Genomic DNA, 16,287 nt, shown 5'->3' on the forward strand with positions numbered 1-16,287 from the left:
TCAAAGATTAGAAAAAGACTTGCTCAATATCAAAAAGTGACCAGCTACCGTTATCTGACATATGATTAAGTGTTGTAACAGTGTTCACATTGTGGTGCAGTTGCAGCGGCTGGTTGCTGGTGCAAAAAGATTAGCAAGGAACTCCAACCTGGTAAGTATACACAGATCTTACAACTTCCCACACGACTTCCGCTTCTGTGCACTCCATCACTTTGATTTACTGTGTTAACCCTCACAGCTTTGAAGGAGAGCATGTTTTCCCGTGCCTGTCCTCCACCTGACCCTGATGAGCTGTGTGCCTTCATTGAACTATACGGTCCAATCAGATTGCTTCTGTCTTTTCAGGTACAAAGAACTGTGATATTTTTCTATAATATCTGGTATTACTTAGTAACCTCTTTGTAGGAAGAATGTCCGAAGAAATGTGGGAGGGATCTGATTTTAGTAATTTGGCCAAACTTACTAATTTTTTCAATTATTAATGCTACATTTTTAATTTAATATACAATATCTGTCTATTGCTTGCACTATACAGATGAACGATGCAACACTTTTCCGTCCAGCGTTGTGTGCTCGTATAGAAGTGTTTCTACACAAATACAGTTTGGCTAACCTAAGGGTAAGATCTGTTTTTCTCTGACATGTATGATGATGTATGACATGTATGATTTTAAAATAGGTACCAAATATTTGATCAACCTTCTTTTTCGTAGATTAAAACCCACTTCAAGTTCAAATTCAGCCAGCAGACCTTCCAGCGAGACTTTAGCTACGACAACAGGTATAGTACTCTTACATCTGGCAAATTTCACACCTGTAAAATGACCGCATCGAATGTATTCAAAGTATATGTTTGACAAAGCATTCATGTTTTACAGAGTTACAACATAATCACAATCAAGGGCTAGTTACTCAAACCCCCTCTGCCATGTGTTTTTTTAAGTAACTCTATGTACATATTCTTGCAGAGCGAAAATCAAGAATACAGCAATTGGAAACCAATGGTCACTGTATCTGGATGTCACCTGTAAAACACAGTCAGTAATACTGTTTAATATGATTTAATTCATGTTTGTTTGTGTGGATCAATGTTAACAGAAAATAATCTAATAGGTTTGTAACTTCATCTATAAATGCAACACAAGCATTTTGATAATACAGACGCACTCAGGTATGCTTACTGTTATTTATATATCATATTTTTGTTGGTTTTAAGGCCTCCAGAGTGTGTGAAGAAAGGACGCTGGTGTCATGGAGGACACCCGCTCCTCGGACGCTGGTTGCCCCTCAGTGTCCCCCCTGAAACCATGGACCAGGGCCTGTTTGGGGAGCTCAGCATGCAACCCGTCACACTGCTGAGCCCCTGTGTACTGCAGTACCCTAATCTGGCAACACAACTCACACACATCCAAATATCCTTTGCTGTCTGTTTGTGATTTTTACAGCGTGTGTCTGTTGTGGTGGCTGCAGGACCGTGTTTCTTGAAGGCGGAGTGAAAAAACAGCTATTATAGAGAGGGATGAAAGGAAATATTGTCTATATTTAGGGGGATAACTGCATATCTTCCTTGGTTTTGATCCAAACGTATTCCCAGTTGAGCCTAATTTTCATTGGATGAAAACACAACTATTCTGTCCTGAGATTATTTTATAATGTTGCACCATGTTGTTCACATGGAAACTGCAGAAATAGTTATTTAAAAATGTTTACAAAGGAAGCACGAGTTCAAACGCAGCTTACCTCCGTTTTGGGAAGCTACAAATATTTTCAGACCCAGCCCCCTAACCCCCTGTGGAGTTGCGTTCCAACCCTCAACTAAGGTCAGTGGCTTTGGGTTATGACCAACGCATTGAAATCACACATGTGGCCGGAACTCTGCTCCTTCTTTGTGTCGACATGGTTGATCGGCTCTGTCATCTGATCTGGATTAGTGTTCCTTGACTGCACGGGTCCAGGTGTTGGTGTACGGCCCCAGTAATGTTCCTCTCACAGGGCCCTCCATCTTCTTCCAGAACCTCCCTGCTAATCTGGACTGTCAGGACCTGGGGCTGTGCGGCATTCACTGCTCCTCCGTTAAAGGTAAACAACAACCACTGATAGGAACAACGAGTACTGATGGTCAGGCTACATTTTGGTGATTCACTGAAGGAACTGTCAAGGTTTTTATTGAACAAGGTCATTCGAGTCCAGGACAGTTAATCCGGTCTTAAAAGGGACTTTCTGAAACAACGGATGAGGCGTGAGTATAAAACTAATTTAAACCAGATTTGTTAGAGAGTGAGCACAGCCGTAGCCTGAAGCCACCTATAAAATCTTTAATGGATCATAGAGGCTCATGATTTGAGTCCTATACATGAAACCAGAGAGAACAATGGAGAGAAAGAAAAAAACACATACAGAACACACTAACAACAAATAATAAGTGACAGCACTTAGAGAGACGAGGCTCCAACACTGCACATCTGGGCTTCAGTGGTTAAAAGGATTGTCACTGCATTTCATAAATCTCACCAATAAATCACTTCCACGTGTTTCCAATCCGAACTACCCATTCACGTTCATTGTAAACAGTTAATTGTGTTCCAAGAAGTAGTTGTTCCTTCACATATTATCACCATCCACAAAGATGTTTGGGTTCCAGAAAGGGTTGACAGGGTTTGTCCCTTCGCACTCAGATTTGTTTAGAAATCACTATTTAAAACTGCACTCAGTTAACATCATTGTTGCTTTTTCAATTTAGATGACTCAAGTAGAAGTAAAGGTACTAAAAAAGCAAACACTTGAGTACAAGTAAAGGAAAACGACTCAAGTAGTGAGAACCCAGATTACATCTATGCATTATGTTCAAACTGGTTCAAACATCAAAGCTGTTATTTTCGTTAAAGTCCCATAACCACAACCCAACAAATAACAAAACCCTAACACTGTTTAATTTCCTAAAACAAAAACCAAGGAAAACACTTTGTGTCACTTATTAAATTCTTAAAAGGAGATGCTTCCTGTATCGTGCTTGTTTATCGTATCTTTTGCTGTAAATCCGTCAGCTGATTTATAGGTACATTTATCAGTGGAAGTAGCAAGAACTGTGAAAACAGTATCAGAAGGAAAACATATGTTTGAATAAAATCAAAAGAGTTGTGCAAAAGCAATGACTCTTTAATCCAAGAAAAGACCCATAACGGAGTAAATTGATTGAGTTACCACAGGTATTCACATTGGCATATAACTTTGACCATGATGTTTTCCTCAGCTTATCTAATATCTAATCGTACATTGATCTTGCTTCAGTTTCTACGAGCTGATCTTTAAAGAATAAAACAGTTGAATATCTCCTAGGAGTGAACATTAATGTTGTCTAACATGTCAAAAAAATATATGGTTGACGTTATATTTTTCAACTGCAAAATACTGGCACATTAAAAAAGTATATATTATATTGTTATTATTAATAATATGTATTGTGTCTCAGTGAAATAGTCAAATGATTCCTTGTGTGTCGGGACACCAGTCAGCCTTCATGAATGTTTAATTTGAGCATCAATTTAGTCTGTTTCTCTTTCTTGCCATCAGTTAACGAAAGAGTTAACTTGAATCTGTGATTAATCTAAACAACGTGTAAGCGAGCTGAATTCAGTAAATCTTGATTACAGTTAAGAGGCACTTGTGTTGAACTAAGCTTAATCATCACTAAAGAATCTCTACCACTCAATAATTGGCTGATTTCTCAGAAAAAAGTTTCTTGCAAAATTACTGTTTCTTGTCCTTGTCGCTAACACAATGAATCACATCCACAAGTTCAACCACAGGACTGTGAACATTACAAGAATCATCATTCTTAATACCGAAAGTAAACTAATACAGACTCATAAACCATTCTGCTCTGTCGTAAGGCGGCTAGACAAAAGATACTGTTGCAAACAATAGATTTTGGTTTATTTTAGCCCGGAAATCGACAGGTATTCAGGTTTGAACAATGAACATCTAAAAGAAAACTCTGAATTGTTGCTACTTTACACCAAGGCAAGATTGAGAAAAAGTCTGTTAGCTAAGTGAACTCAAGTTTTTAAACTAGATCTGTAAAGCCAAGTGTTGAAACAATTACTTGCCCATCCCTAGGGTGCGTCTGCCATTACCACAACGTTACGTACATGCCGTATTGTTACAGCCCATCGCTGCACCAGTGTGGACTCGCAGTGCTTACTTTTTAAAGTGAATATCTCACTAACAATTATGTTTTCATACCATTCCCTTCTCATTTATACTTTCAAAACATATGTTTTACATATTTTGCAGACGGCGATGGCACCGTGTACACAGTAGAGCAGGAGCAGGAGGATCTGGAGCAGGAAAGTGTCTACTCGATACAGCAGAGTCTCCTGCTCTATGTCTTCCTGCAGCACGGGGACCCCTTCGCCTCCGAGCTCTCTGATATGCTGGGTGAGAGACCGCTAACTGTACAGTCACAAATCATCATGTTGAAGTCGGTCTTTGTTTCATCTCCTTTGCTGTGTCTGCCATCCTCCCACAGCCACAGAGGTGCTGATACAGCGCCACCTGGAGGATATTCTGAACAACAACAGGCAGGCCGTCACAAGAGCCCTGCAGACCGAGCTGAAGGACGCTCTGAAAGCCCAAAATCTAAGAAAACAGGCAGGTCCACCTACACAATAACTGCTAGAGAGGAAATACATTCAATCATGTATTGTAGTGTTTTTCCCATGATATTAATAATTTTACATAAAAGTGTTTTTGCCTCAGCAATTATTTGACTCATTGAAACATAGAATAGTAGATTTTTCATTTTGTAATTATTAAGCAAGAACAGATGTCAAACTTTTGCAGGTTGCAGCCTCTCAAACATGAGAATTTGCAGCTTTTATCTGCTTTTAATCATTGAAAATGTAATATATTTGGGATTTTAGGCTGTTTGTTGGGCAAAACCTTTACATTTGAAGACAAAACATTTGGGCTCTTGGGGATTTTAATGTTCATTTCATTATTGTATGACATTGTATAGATTAATCCAATCAATCAATGCAAATAAATGATAAATACGCTTTAATAAAATGTTGATGTGGGTCCTGATGGTCTATGTTTGGATGTTCAGAGCCAACAGAGGATGCGTTCAGCAGCGAAGGTGATTCTCAGTTCCTCCATCAGTATCGTGAGCTCCAGCTCTAACATGGACTTCAGAAACGCCTGTCTCAACAGCATGAAGGTAGGAAACAAATAATCCAAAAATATATATCTACAATATATTTATAGTTATTCCTAATATAAAATAACTCCCTTTCACAACTCAAAAGGCCATTGGCTTAACCTGTTACCAGGTAATTTGCTACACTGTGAAAACACGTGTTACATACAGGAATATAAATCAACATGTGTATATCATGTGACAGAGGTCGTGTGTGTTTGTCAGGTGAGGGACACTCACGACCTGAGCGCCTCCCTCCATGAATCCCTGAGGAGGGTGACATCGTGGAAATTCGCTCCAAAGTGCAGGTGCCCCTCAGCTCAGGTGAGTGGGACGTCTGTCACCATAGCAACAGTTCAGCAGTTCTAGACATATGATTATTATCCACAGTCTGACACCACGTTGTTACTTTTACAGGTAGAAGAAGAACCTGAGTGGGAGGATCCCACCGGAAGAGAAATCTGAGTTGAAGGGTTTGAAAGGAGTTCACAAGGAAATTATTATTTCTGCAGTTCAATGTGTGCCAGTAGGGCTTGTGTTAATGTAGTGGTGATAGAAATAGAAATTCACTTTTTACTAAAAAAACAAAATGTATCCTTTCTTATCATAGTTTGTGTTTCACATCAGATCTTTTTTTATAAACACACATTTCAAGCTGAGATTTACACTGAACTGAAATTGTGATCTGAGGTGATGTTTTTACATTTTTTATATGTACCCCTCAACAAACAATGTAATGTTACTTCTACTCAACTTTATATCAAAGGGAAATATTTAACATTTTAAAAATGTAAAGATAACTTTAGTAACTTTACAAATGCAGTTGTACTTCAATGTGTACATTTGTATTGAGACTGTAAGGTTGCTTAATATAGTACTGTACTTCACGCTATTGTTTATGAGTTTAAAACAAGTTAAGCTAGGCAAACAACACTGGTTACTCATTGAAGTATTTCGAAAATTAAAATACTCGTGTTCACCGCTAGATGCAGTCGAAATCTTTTATTTCTTGGGGCTGCTTACTTCCGCTTATTATTGTTATGGGATTTGACGTCAGTTCCGGCCGCCAACACCAGCAGCACTTTTTCGCGGTAAAATGAAATGAGCGCCTGGTGTTTTATTCTGCCATCTAACACAAGGATAGCTGCAGTAACTTATATTTAAAAATCGCATACTAAAGCCAAGTTGATATTTATCGTTGCTATGAAAAGAGAGCAAAGCTAACGAAAGCTACCAAGGTATCTGTCCCCTCCATTACTACACAATCTAGTAAATATTCAGCACAAAACCATGGCTGTGGTGACCGGAGAAAGCCTCAAATCAGAGCTGGAAATGTTCGACATATCCTGCCAAGATGACACAATCCTCGACAAGAGTAAGTTGCTAATGCATGCTTATTGTTGTCCTTTTCTAATAAATAGCGTCGCCTATAGCTAAGAATAACAACAACCAGCCAAATATTCAACATTGTATAACGTTACACACTGTTAACGTTATATGTAACATGTCTGTTTGCTGTGCTGTAATGGAAAATAAGAACATTAACTCTGCTGATCTTTACTTATGTACTTATTTTGCTACTTTATACCACACTACATTTTGAAAACAGATATGACGCTTTTTTAACTTCATTTCATTTATTTGACAGCTTTAGTTATTTGTTAGTTTGCAGTCAGATTATTAATACAGACTATAAAGCAACTGATAAATATTGATAGACATCAGCTCCATCTTTACCACCTGCAGTAATCAATTAGAATCCGGTAATATAATGTAAATGTTTATGTAGTAAGTCATTTTGCATAATGGCTCATTTTCTTTTGGTACTTAAAGCATATTTTAATGCTAATACTCTTTTACTTTTACAGTAAGATTTTGATTGATCGACTTTTATTTGTACTTGCAGTATTTCCGCATTTCCATGTATGATTTAAATGTGCTTTATTCAAAGTGATTGTGGACTGTATTTGATGTCATCTTAATTGCTACATCGTTTTTGACCTGCCCTCCTTCCTATCCCTCCTCTCTCCTCAGTGGTGGAGCAGTGCATTTGCAACAGGATACAGGCAGATGAGATGGTGCTGGAGTGGGTGGCCTACAGCACAACCAAAAATGGACTAAAACTCACCACCGACACCCTGGAGTATTTTGAACATGAGGTAAGGATGACATAAATTAATTTGTCTTTTTGTCAGGGATGTTGTGACTCTGGTTGTTGTTTACTTAAACATGGCCCTTTCTCGGTCAAAACACTGTCCCCACTCTCAGACAGGGCACCGAATGTTGTTTTCATACCCAGATCATTTTCTTGGCAGGTGTTGAACAAGAAGAATAAATCCAAACAAAGCTTCAAAAAAGAAGAAACTCACAACAGAACCAGAGACATCCACTCGCTGCAGGACTTGTATCCTTCACAGTGAACTCGAGAAAAAGAGCCTTGAATAAAACGTATCTGTTGTCTGTCATGAGTGTATGGAATGTCATTATAAGTCAAGCTTTATTAATATCGTACTTTTTACAACACAGTAACTAAGAGCTTATGACCTTAAAAACATATTAGTTTATTAAGGCTTGCCAATAAAGAATTTCACAGTCCTTAACATTATTTGTTCAGAATCAAAGCTGAGGAAGAGGAGGAGAACCTACTGGACGCTTACTCTACCCCTGCTAAGGTAAGCTGTAGCTTCTGATTACAGACTATTTTTCTTTTGAGGGATTTACATGTTCAGAACAAAATTATGATGTTGCAGGACCCTGCATTTAATATTTAAAAATGTATAGTACTGTTTCTTTTTCATTGATTTTAATGAACATTTAGAAATACAATTATTGAGGAAAAACTCAAATATTTCCAGCTCTACACTGAAGGTTTTCTGTGTCCCAGTGCCCGGTTTCTTCAAACTTTTCTAAGATATGAATTCAAAGTTCAAGAAAACCAAACGGAAATATAAAACCATTGAATGTGCGCGTGTGTGTATATAGGGCTCTCAGAAGCGAGCGCTGACCACTCCTGAGCACCCTCACTCTAAAAGAAGTGCAGCTCTGCTGACCAGCCCCGGCCTGCTGCTGTCTCCGGCCAGCTTTTCTCCCAGGTACCCAGCAACACACCTCCAATTTGTCCCCATAAGGGAAGCGAGTCCCCACACGTGACTGTGTAAACAGATTTAGGTCCCCACAAGTATAGTAATGCTAGGCCACACACACACACACACACACACACACTGAATAACATTTGACTGGTATCAAAATCGTTTTTATTTCAGATGAACCAAGGGGACAACCTCTCATTGTGCAGTGACATGATGATGTGTCAAAGTGGTGTCTACTATTACTTTGTTCATTGTATAAAAGTAATAATAAACGTATATGTCACTTTTCACACAAAACACAAACAGTAGTAAGTAGACCAAACATGCAGGATAAAGCATTTTATTCCAACTGACCTTTTTGTTTAATTTACAATTCATTGGCTTCTTTAACAATGCTTTAATGTGAATGCATTGCGTAATGTTGTGGCCATGAAACAGAAAGCAAAAAGGTGTTTGAACTTTTCCCTGAACCACTGGTTAGTTAGTGTAGCATGTAATGAACAACTTGTCAAGATAGACAATTTGTAACTGTGACTCTTACTTTCTTTCTTTGGAAGTTCAACACCGTCACAGAAGTACAGCCAGCGAGGAGCGAAAGGGGAGGTTGTGGTTTCTTTCGGGGCCGTGCAGGGGACCCGCTGGGCCGGCAGGAAGGAGTCAGGCGCCGGCGTCCAGCTGGAGCTCCTGGAGGGGCCCGAGGACTCGCTCCGCTGCAGCTACAAGTACATGTTCCAGAGGCTGCGAGACGTTCGAAACGGTGAGAGACACACTTCAGAAGCATGAAAATCATAAAAAATCATTTGGAGGAGAGAGTCCTATTATTTAAAATCCTCACAACACTGGTTTTCATACATTTCTATTTTTAAAGAATTAAACAGTATACAGCCTGCTTTTGATTATTATAAAAAATGTTCATGATTGTTTGAAGATCTTTGTTTCTATTTCCCCCAGTGTTGACGGAGAAGATAGAGGAGCTGGGCGAGGGACTCAAGGCTCACTTCAACATCGAAGAGTTCTCCCCGGTCTCTCTGCCCGCTCAGGTACCGACGTGATACTGCTGTGAAAATTCTCTAAAACCATAGAAGCCTCAAACCCATGATTTCCATAAGTTTTGAAAACATCATGGATATCTTCAAGTTGTAGTTTGATATTTTACTCAAGCAAAGTTGTATTCTTAACTAGGAAACTTTTTTGAAACAATAAACAAATCAGCATCCAAGTTGACTTAAAAGTATTGATGCTTAAACTTTGTACATTTAAATATGCTGTTGAATATTTCTGAACATCAAGACAAATGTAAGTCATGGTTTGTGTCCCTGTAGGTAAACATGCTTATCTTGACTTCATATAACATATATCGTCATGTGCACCACAATTGCTATTTTGCGCTGCCTTAAACTAAATACATTTAGTTTATTTGTATGATTGAAGTATTGCCTTTCAACTCAGTTTGGTGTGTTTTCTACCCCCCCTCCTGCAGGACAGTATCACAGTGCTGGGTCAGGTCTGCTGTGACAGTAACGGCAAACTGAACGCTCACTCGGTTCTCCTGGAGGCGGGTCCGGAGCAAGGCGGGCAGCAAATACCTGTGGACCTATCAGAGCTCAAAGACTACTCCCTGTTTCCTGGTCAGGTGAGCAGACGGGAAACCATCAAGCTACAGAAATATTTCTGGCAGGATTCAATGTGTCCGTTTTTATTCATATGTATTTGTAGGGCTGTACTGAATAGTTCGATGCTTCATTCGTAGCATTTGCATTTCAATTCTAAATACAAATGTCAATGCTGCACAGCTTCTTTTTCTGCATGTCTATTCATTGTTCTTAAACCTGGTACTTCAGCACAGTGGCACATTAGGTTTGTCATTGTAATTACTTCAAGTCAAATTGTTATGAAGAAGGATTGATTTAAAAAAAAAAAATTCGCAACATGTTTTTGTCGAATGGAATTAGATGATGGCATTTCATCTTTCAAAAACAACATTTTCATTGTGGTCACTGCTCTTCCAGACACACCTAACACGGTGGCCATCTAACGGCACCATACATTACATAAATGTTTCTGCAATAACAAAACTATACTTTTGAATAGAAGCTTTGAATGTAAAGAAATGACATTTGTTACAACCCTAATATTCTGACATTGTAAGTCTATAGAGTGCATTGTGTTGTGAGTGTGTATGATGGTGGTCTCCCCTTTTCCTCTGCACTGAAGTGTGTGTGCAGCAGGTTACACGGTCACCAAGAGCAACAGAGCATGCCAGGGACCTGGGCAGGAGACGACCCCAGCGTCCGACCGAGAACTCTGACAAAATGTATCAACAAATCCCACAGAAGAATAAATAGCCTCCATGCGCTGTGAATGAAACTCTGCTCTCTTTCCTCAGGTGGTAGTGATGGAGGGGATGAACACAACGGGAAGGAAACTGATGGTTTCCAAACTCTACGAGGTCAGCTACGAGTTATAAAAGTGTTTTTCTTAGTTCTGAAAGATAATGCCTTCGGAAAGCAACATTCAGTTGAAATAGAAATCCCAATATGAGTTTCTCAACGTTTAGAACTGTAAATCGTCTTGTCTTTTTCAGGGAGTCCCTCTTCCTTTCTTCACTTCTGAGGGGAAAATGGAGATGAGTGAAGGTAAGTGATGTTGGTTGTTAACATTTGTAACACTTTCTGTAATATCTGAAATATATAGGAGGGACCGTGCATTCTGTTTGTGTCAAAGTTAGTTTTAGTTCTTTGTTTCTTTAATGTCAATTATTTCATACACACTCTTCCCCATGCGATTACAGAGCCCTTGAATGTGCTGGTGGCATGCGGACCGTACACTCCCTCTGACAGCCTGACCTTTGACCCCCTGCTGGACCTCATCAACGTCATTGTCAGGGACCGTCCTGATGTCTGCCTGCTGGTATAATCCCTTTCTTTATTTTATTTTGACTGCATCACAAGCAGCTGTTCTTACACATGGAAAAACGAATGAATCAAGTCCTGATTATCCTTTCCTCTGTCACGGTTAAGTTTAACATGCAACATTTCTATATTCTTCCTTTTTCTTCTCCAGCTGGGCCCTTTTGTGGATTCCAAACATGAACAAATTGAGGTGCGTTCTAAAGTGGACATTTTGTGTCTTTATCCCTGAATCCCTCTGTATTTCGAAAATCCAAAATCAATTCAGGTTGATGTGATTCCTCCAACATATTAGTTGATTGTGTCCAGGGGCCTCATTTATAAAAAGGGATATACGCTCAAAAAATGGCGTACGGCAGTTTCTACGCAATGTTTGCGATTTATAAAATTCTAACTTGACGGGAAAACGTGCGGTCCTCCACGCAAACTCTAACCCATGCGTACGCACTAAGCACAAAAACGGGAGAGACGAGAAACTGCGACACCGTTGGCAGAAGGAAGAATGGAGAGAAATATGTGGAAATAATACCATAAATAAAATGTTACCTCTCATTTATCATATATGAAGAATTCATTTTCAAACATTGATCAAAGCCAATCTTAAAATGATTAAACAAACGCCTGTTTGAGACTCCTCAGTGCACACAAAAACATAACTTGGAGAAATAAATAAATACGGATATGTTATTTAAAACCACCTCGAATATGTTGTGTTAATGTTATGAAATGTTTTCTCATAAATGATGCGGTAAGCAGGAGGACAGAATTACGTCTAAACTGACGCCGTGTTGCATTTCTATAGGTTGTAGATACGAGCATGGTTTTATATACTATCATGTTTAATCGTGTTTTATGCCGTTTGCCAAGACTTGATAAGTCGCTCGTAAAACACAGGAGGTATGGAAACTAAGAGCACCATATGTGGTAAATGGTACAGCTAATATAACACAACACATTAGTTGTATTTCCTTTAACTGCTGGATTATGGATATATAGTTGCTGATCGACAGCTGGGACACAAACCACCAAATACAAAAACATAATTCAGATCCAGTCGTCATGACTCCACTCCGGAGGGATTCCCCCATCATTTCTTACAGTTTCTCATCAAGGGGGGGGGTCTCTGTCCCCGGTACAAACACACTGCCTGAGGAAGGCTATGTGTATTTTGTCATGAACCTTTTTCGGACCACTTATTTATTTATGTTGGTGACGATCCGACCTCCATGCTGCTACTCTGGTTCAAACTGCATCCACCAAACAATATGATTTATCTCACCTCCCCAAAATAACCAGAATCTGACACGGTGTGAGATGTCTGTTTTAGCTGTTCTGTCCTCATTTCCTGCGATCTTCTCCATGCAGTCAGTCAAAATGAATGAATGGGCATTTCTTTGACTATTTATAGGCAAATATGGGCGTTACGTGAAGCCCGCAAAAGCTGCACCGCATTTCGAGTCGATTGTGATTTATAAAGGGAAACCGGCGTAGGAAGTCTCATACGCACTTTCCTCGCCGGTACGCAATGTTTTGTGAATCGGAACATTTCAGAACATTTCTGTACCTATTTTTTGGATTTCTACTACGTAAGCAACCTTCCCACGTGAATCCTACGCACAGCGTTATACATGAGGCCCCAGGTCTGTTGCTGGGTAAAAGATGTGACTTAGTGAAAGGGGAAAATAATATATTTACTTACATTTCTGTCCTCTTAAGGTACAAATGTACTAAATGAATGGCAGGGTATTTTAATGAAAAGCCTTTTTGCACGATGTTTGTTGACCTTGTGGTAGTCCTGAGTAATAACAGAAAATGAAAGACTGTTAGAGAGTGTAATGTTACCCTTACTCTTTTTCATTTTAGAAGTTGAACCTCTGCTACTATAATACCAACAACGTCCCTATAGCAGGGGCATACTGTGAACAAGACCGGCTTAAAAAGGGTCCAAATTCAACATTTTTGTGTGATGCATGTTGACCTCCTGGTAGTCCTGAGTAGTGAAGTCCCAGCAGGAGGGGTACAGGGGTTTCCCAGAATGCACTGCTTGCTGCAGGGTGTGCAGAGGCTGTTCCCCCCCGACATCTCGACACTGCAGAATCAGACCGAAAGCATCCGCCAGCTGAGAGGACACCGGACCCAGATCCTGCCAAAGAGAGAGGAGAGCGGCTTCAGAAACACGTAACGAGACTCAGAAAGTGACCTGAATATAAAGTAGTCTCTGACAGTTATGAAGTCTATTTACACCCTTTCCCCTCCCTGAAACAAACAGCTCTAATTATCCTCGGGGGATCTGCTGTGCTGTCATTTTGTCAGGGAAGGGCACTTCCTTCAAACAAAGTTAATTGTCTCAATTTCCTGTTTTCTCTTTACTCTACAAACAGCATGAGTTCAGTGAAATGGGCCTCGTTCAGCAGCTTCAACAACAAGCATAAAACGTTTTCACAAATCTTCTGAGACTCACTACATTGTTTTCTTATATTGAATTGTTCTAAAGAAAGGAATCTACTTGAGAGGACATTTGAGAGTAGCAATGTTTGTGCAATATAAAGGGTTTGGCGGTTCCTAAGGGATCCAAACATGCGTGACTTTTGCTTCATCCGTATAGGAACACGGGTGCACACAGTCCTGCAGTTTAGGAAGTCAACATGGCTTTCTTAGGACCTTCCACAAGAACACATGTAAGAGAACATGTGTTGTGAATGAGGCCCGAATAACTCACTGTCTTGTTCCAAACAAGCTTAAGTTTCACTGAAAAAACACTATTTACTTTCCAAACTGGTGTTGAATTATCTAAACATGAGTGACCTTCGAACCCACCACAGTTCCCAGCACAGCGTCGGCACTCAGGCTCCGTTTGGAGGCGTCTGATTGGTCGGCGAGAGCCCAGAAGCTGCAGAGAACCGGGAAGGAGATCTGCTGATCGGCATCTTCTCCGTACTTCTTCCCCGGGATGAACAGCAACACCGAGCTGCTCTCCAGAACTGACACAACGTGAGAACATTACTACCTTATATCACACTATCTGCTTTCTTTTATGTTTTCCACTATTTCAACAATTACACCGTTTATACATCTGAGAAACAAACAAAGTGAGTAGAAGCAGAGTGTCTACAGAGGAAGCTCCTGTTAGTCATCCTGCTGCAGGATGAAGACATACAAGGTCATTCAGTAATTTACTCACACAGATCAACAACATTCTATGTACACACACACATGTACACACACACACATGTACACACACACACACACACACACACACACACACACACACACACACACACACACACACACACACACACACACACACACACACACACACACACACACACTGTACACACACACCCATTTCCAGGGTGAAAATAAAATAATCAAGTAAAACAGATACAATTTGAGATTTATAATGAATCTCTTTTCAGGATTCAAGGCTTTTATTGGCAGCAGCTCCAGTGGAGGTATGAACATGAACATCTGAGGTCACAGGTTCCTCCAACAGAGCAACACAATACAACAGATAACAGTGCAAGTAAACACAAATAAAATATAATAAGTAGTGCAAGAAGAGTCTATATACAAGTGATTGGAATATGATGTATTAGATACATAATGTGTAAGTTGCAAACAGATGAAAACTTGCAATCTTCTTACAGATGAAGGCAAGAGTGGAAAGGTGATTGTTGTTATGGATCATTATGTCATTCCAATTACTTTGACTCTGATTGCACTATTTCTATTCTATTTGTTTTCATTTGTATTACTTGCATTATTTGATCTGTTTTCATTGTGTTGCTCAGTCGTTCATTGATATATCCACACTGTAGCTGCTGTACGAAGGACAATGAAAGCCTTGAAAGGTGGATGTTCTTTCAAAAGTTCAGGTGTTTAACAGTCTTATGGCCTGTGGGATGATCTCTTTGAGTCTCTACCTGACTGGATGGCGTCCAACTTGTCCTTCTTGTATCCTCCCAGATCTCCCAGCATGCAGACTCCCCCCGTGGCGAGCAGAGAGGAGCCGGCGTGGATGTTAGCGGAGCCGGAGCCGAGTCCGTCTCGAGAAAGAGAAGCAAACATCTCTCCTGACGCCTGATGTCTGACTCCACGACTCGCCAACTGCAAGCTGTACGTCATCAGTCTAACGACGGGGATTTAAAGCTCTGCTATTAGACTACTTTTAGGCATCTAAATCACACTGTACTTTTTTTTAATATTCAATCTAATATTTAATAATACATTCCTTGCACAATTAATATATAATATCCTTCTTTATATTTTGTTACTGGAATCACATGTATATTTTCCACATGTATACTTTTTACTTTTTTTATGCTATTTTATTTGTATTTGAGACGTTTACAATTTGGATTGTTTATTTCTAGTCTTTTAATTTCTCTAATGTGCAACGCCTTGTGTTTTGATGCTGCTGCAACTCAAACATTTCCCACATTAGAATCAAGAAAGTACTTCATATTTGATCTTATATATTATAGGTCTATAAAACATGTCTGAAGTGTTCTGCTCCAAACACCAAACAGATCCTTCTAGCCTCATCCCCCTCTCTCTCGGCTGCTACTAAAGAGAGGATTCTGGGTCTAAAGCTTTATCAAATAAAGTCAATTAATTATACGGGCAGATAATCAGCTAAATGCTGCTGTGGTCAAACGCATGTTTCATAGTGTTTTCAGGATGTGCACAGCTTACCTGTCCAGAATGAGAGAGTCAGTGGTGACAGCGAGGAGATCCAGGTTGTGAAACGTCTCTTTTTCATCCACTCTGTTCTGAACCAAGCTGAGCAATAAGGCCAGCTTTAAGGTGTTATAAAGACCCGGAGGAGCCACGCTCAGCGCGAAGCAGTGAGACAACACGGCAGAAAACCTCCAGCGAGAAGAAGATGTGACTTTCAGAAGCTGCTGGAAACTCACACTGACTTCATGTGGATCTGAGGAGGAGATAGGAGACACGGGAGATGTTTCAAGATGATAAGGATCTATCTATCTCTGTGTGTCCGTCCATTCGTCCGTCTATCTATCCATCCATCTATCTATCCATCTATCCATCCATCTATCTATCCATCCATCTATCTATCCATCCATCTATC

At 39.8% G+C, this 16,287-nt stretch overlaps 2 protein-coding genes across 2 annotated transcripts; both read left to right on the top strand.

The window, feature by feature from the left end:
• Positions 1-252: 252 nt before the first annotated feature.
• Positions 253-6,182, top strand: top6bl (TOP6B like initiator of meiotic double strand breaks). Its single transcript, XM_010788624.1, has 9 exons — positions 253-345; positions 714-781; positions 1,217-1,367; positions 1,932-2,079; positions 4,294-4,437; positions 4,529-4,650; positions 5,108-5,218; positions 5,423-5,521; positions 5,615-6,182. Exons 1-9 carry the CDS (start codon positions 253-255, stop codon positions 5,660-5,662), a joined length of 984 nt encoding a protein of 327 aa, XP_010786926.1. The 3' UTR covers positions 5,663-6,182.
• Positions 6,183-6,229: 47 nt separating this feature from the next.
• Positions 6,230-11,427, top strand: pola2 (polymerase (DNA directed), alpha 2). The gene is made up of 12 exons (XM_010788625.1): positions 6,230-6,572; positions 7,232-7,356; positions 7,513-7,601; positions 7,812-7,869; positions 8,180-8,289; positions 8,844-9,043; positions 9,238-9,326; positions 9,767-9,919; positions 10,673-10,735; positions 10,871-10,922; positions 11,078-11,196; positions 11,350-11,427. The coding sequence occupies exons 1-12, from the start codon at positions 6,488-6,490 to the stop codon at positions 11,425-11,427; spliced, it is 1,221 nt and encodes a 406-aa protein (XP_010786927.1). The 5' UTR covers positions 6,230-6,487.
• Positions 11,428-16,287: the final 4,860 nt, after the last annotated feature.

Source organism: Notothenia coriiceps, unplaced genomic scaffold, assembly GCF_000735185.1.
Source record: "Notothenia coriiceps isolate Sejong01 unplaced genomic scaffold, NC01 NC01_scaffold00031889, whole genome shotgun sequence".
Classification (NCBI taxonomy): Eukaryota; Metazoa; Chordata; class Actinopteri; order Perciformes; family Nototheniidae; genus Notothenia; species Notothenia coriiceps.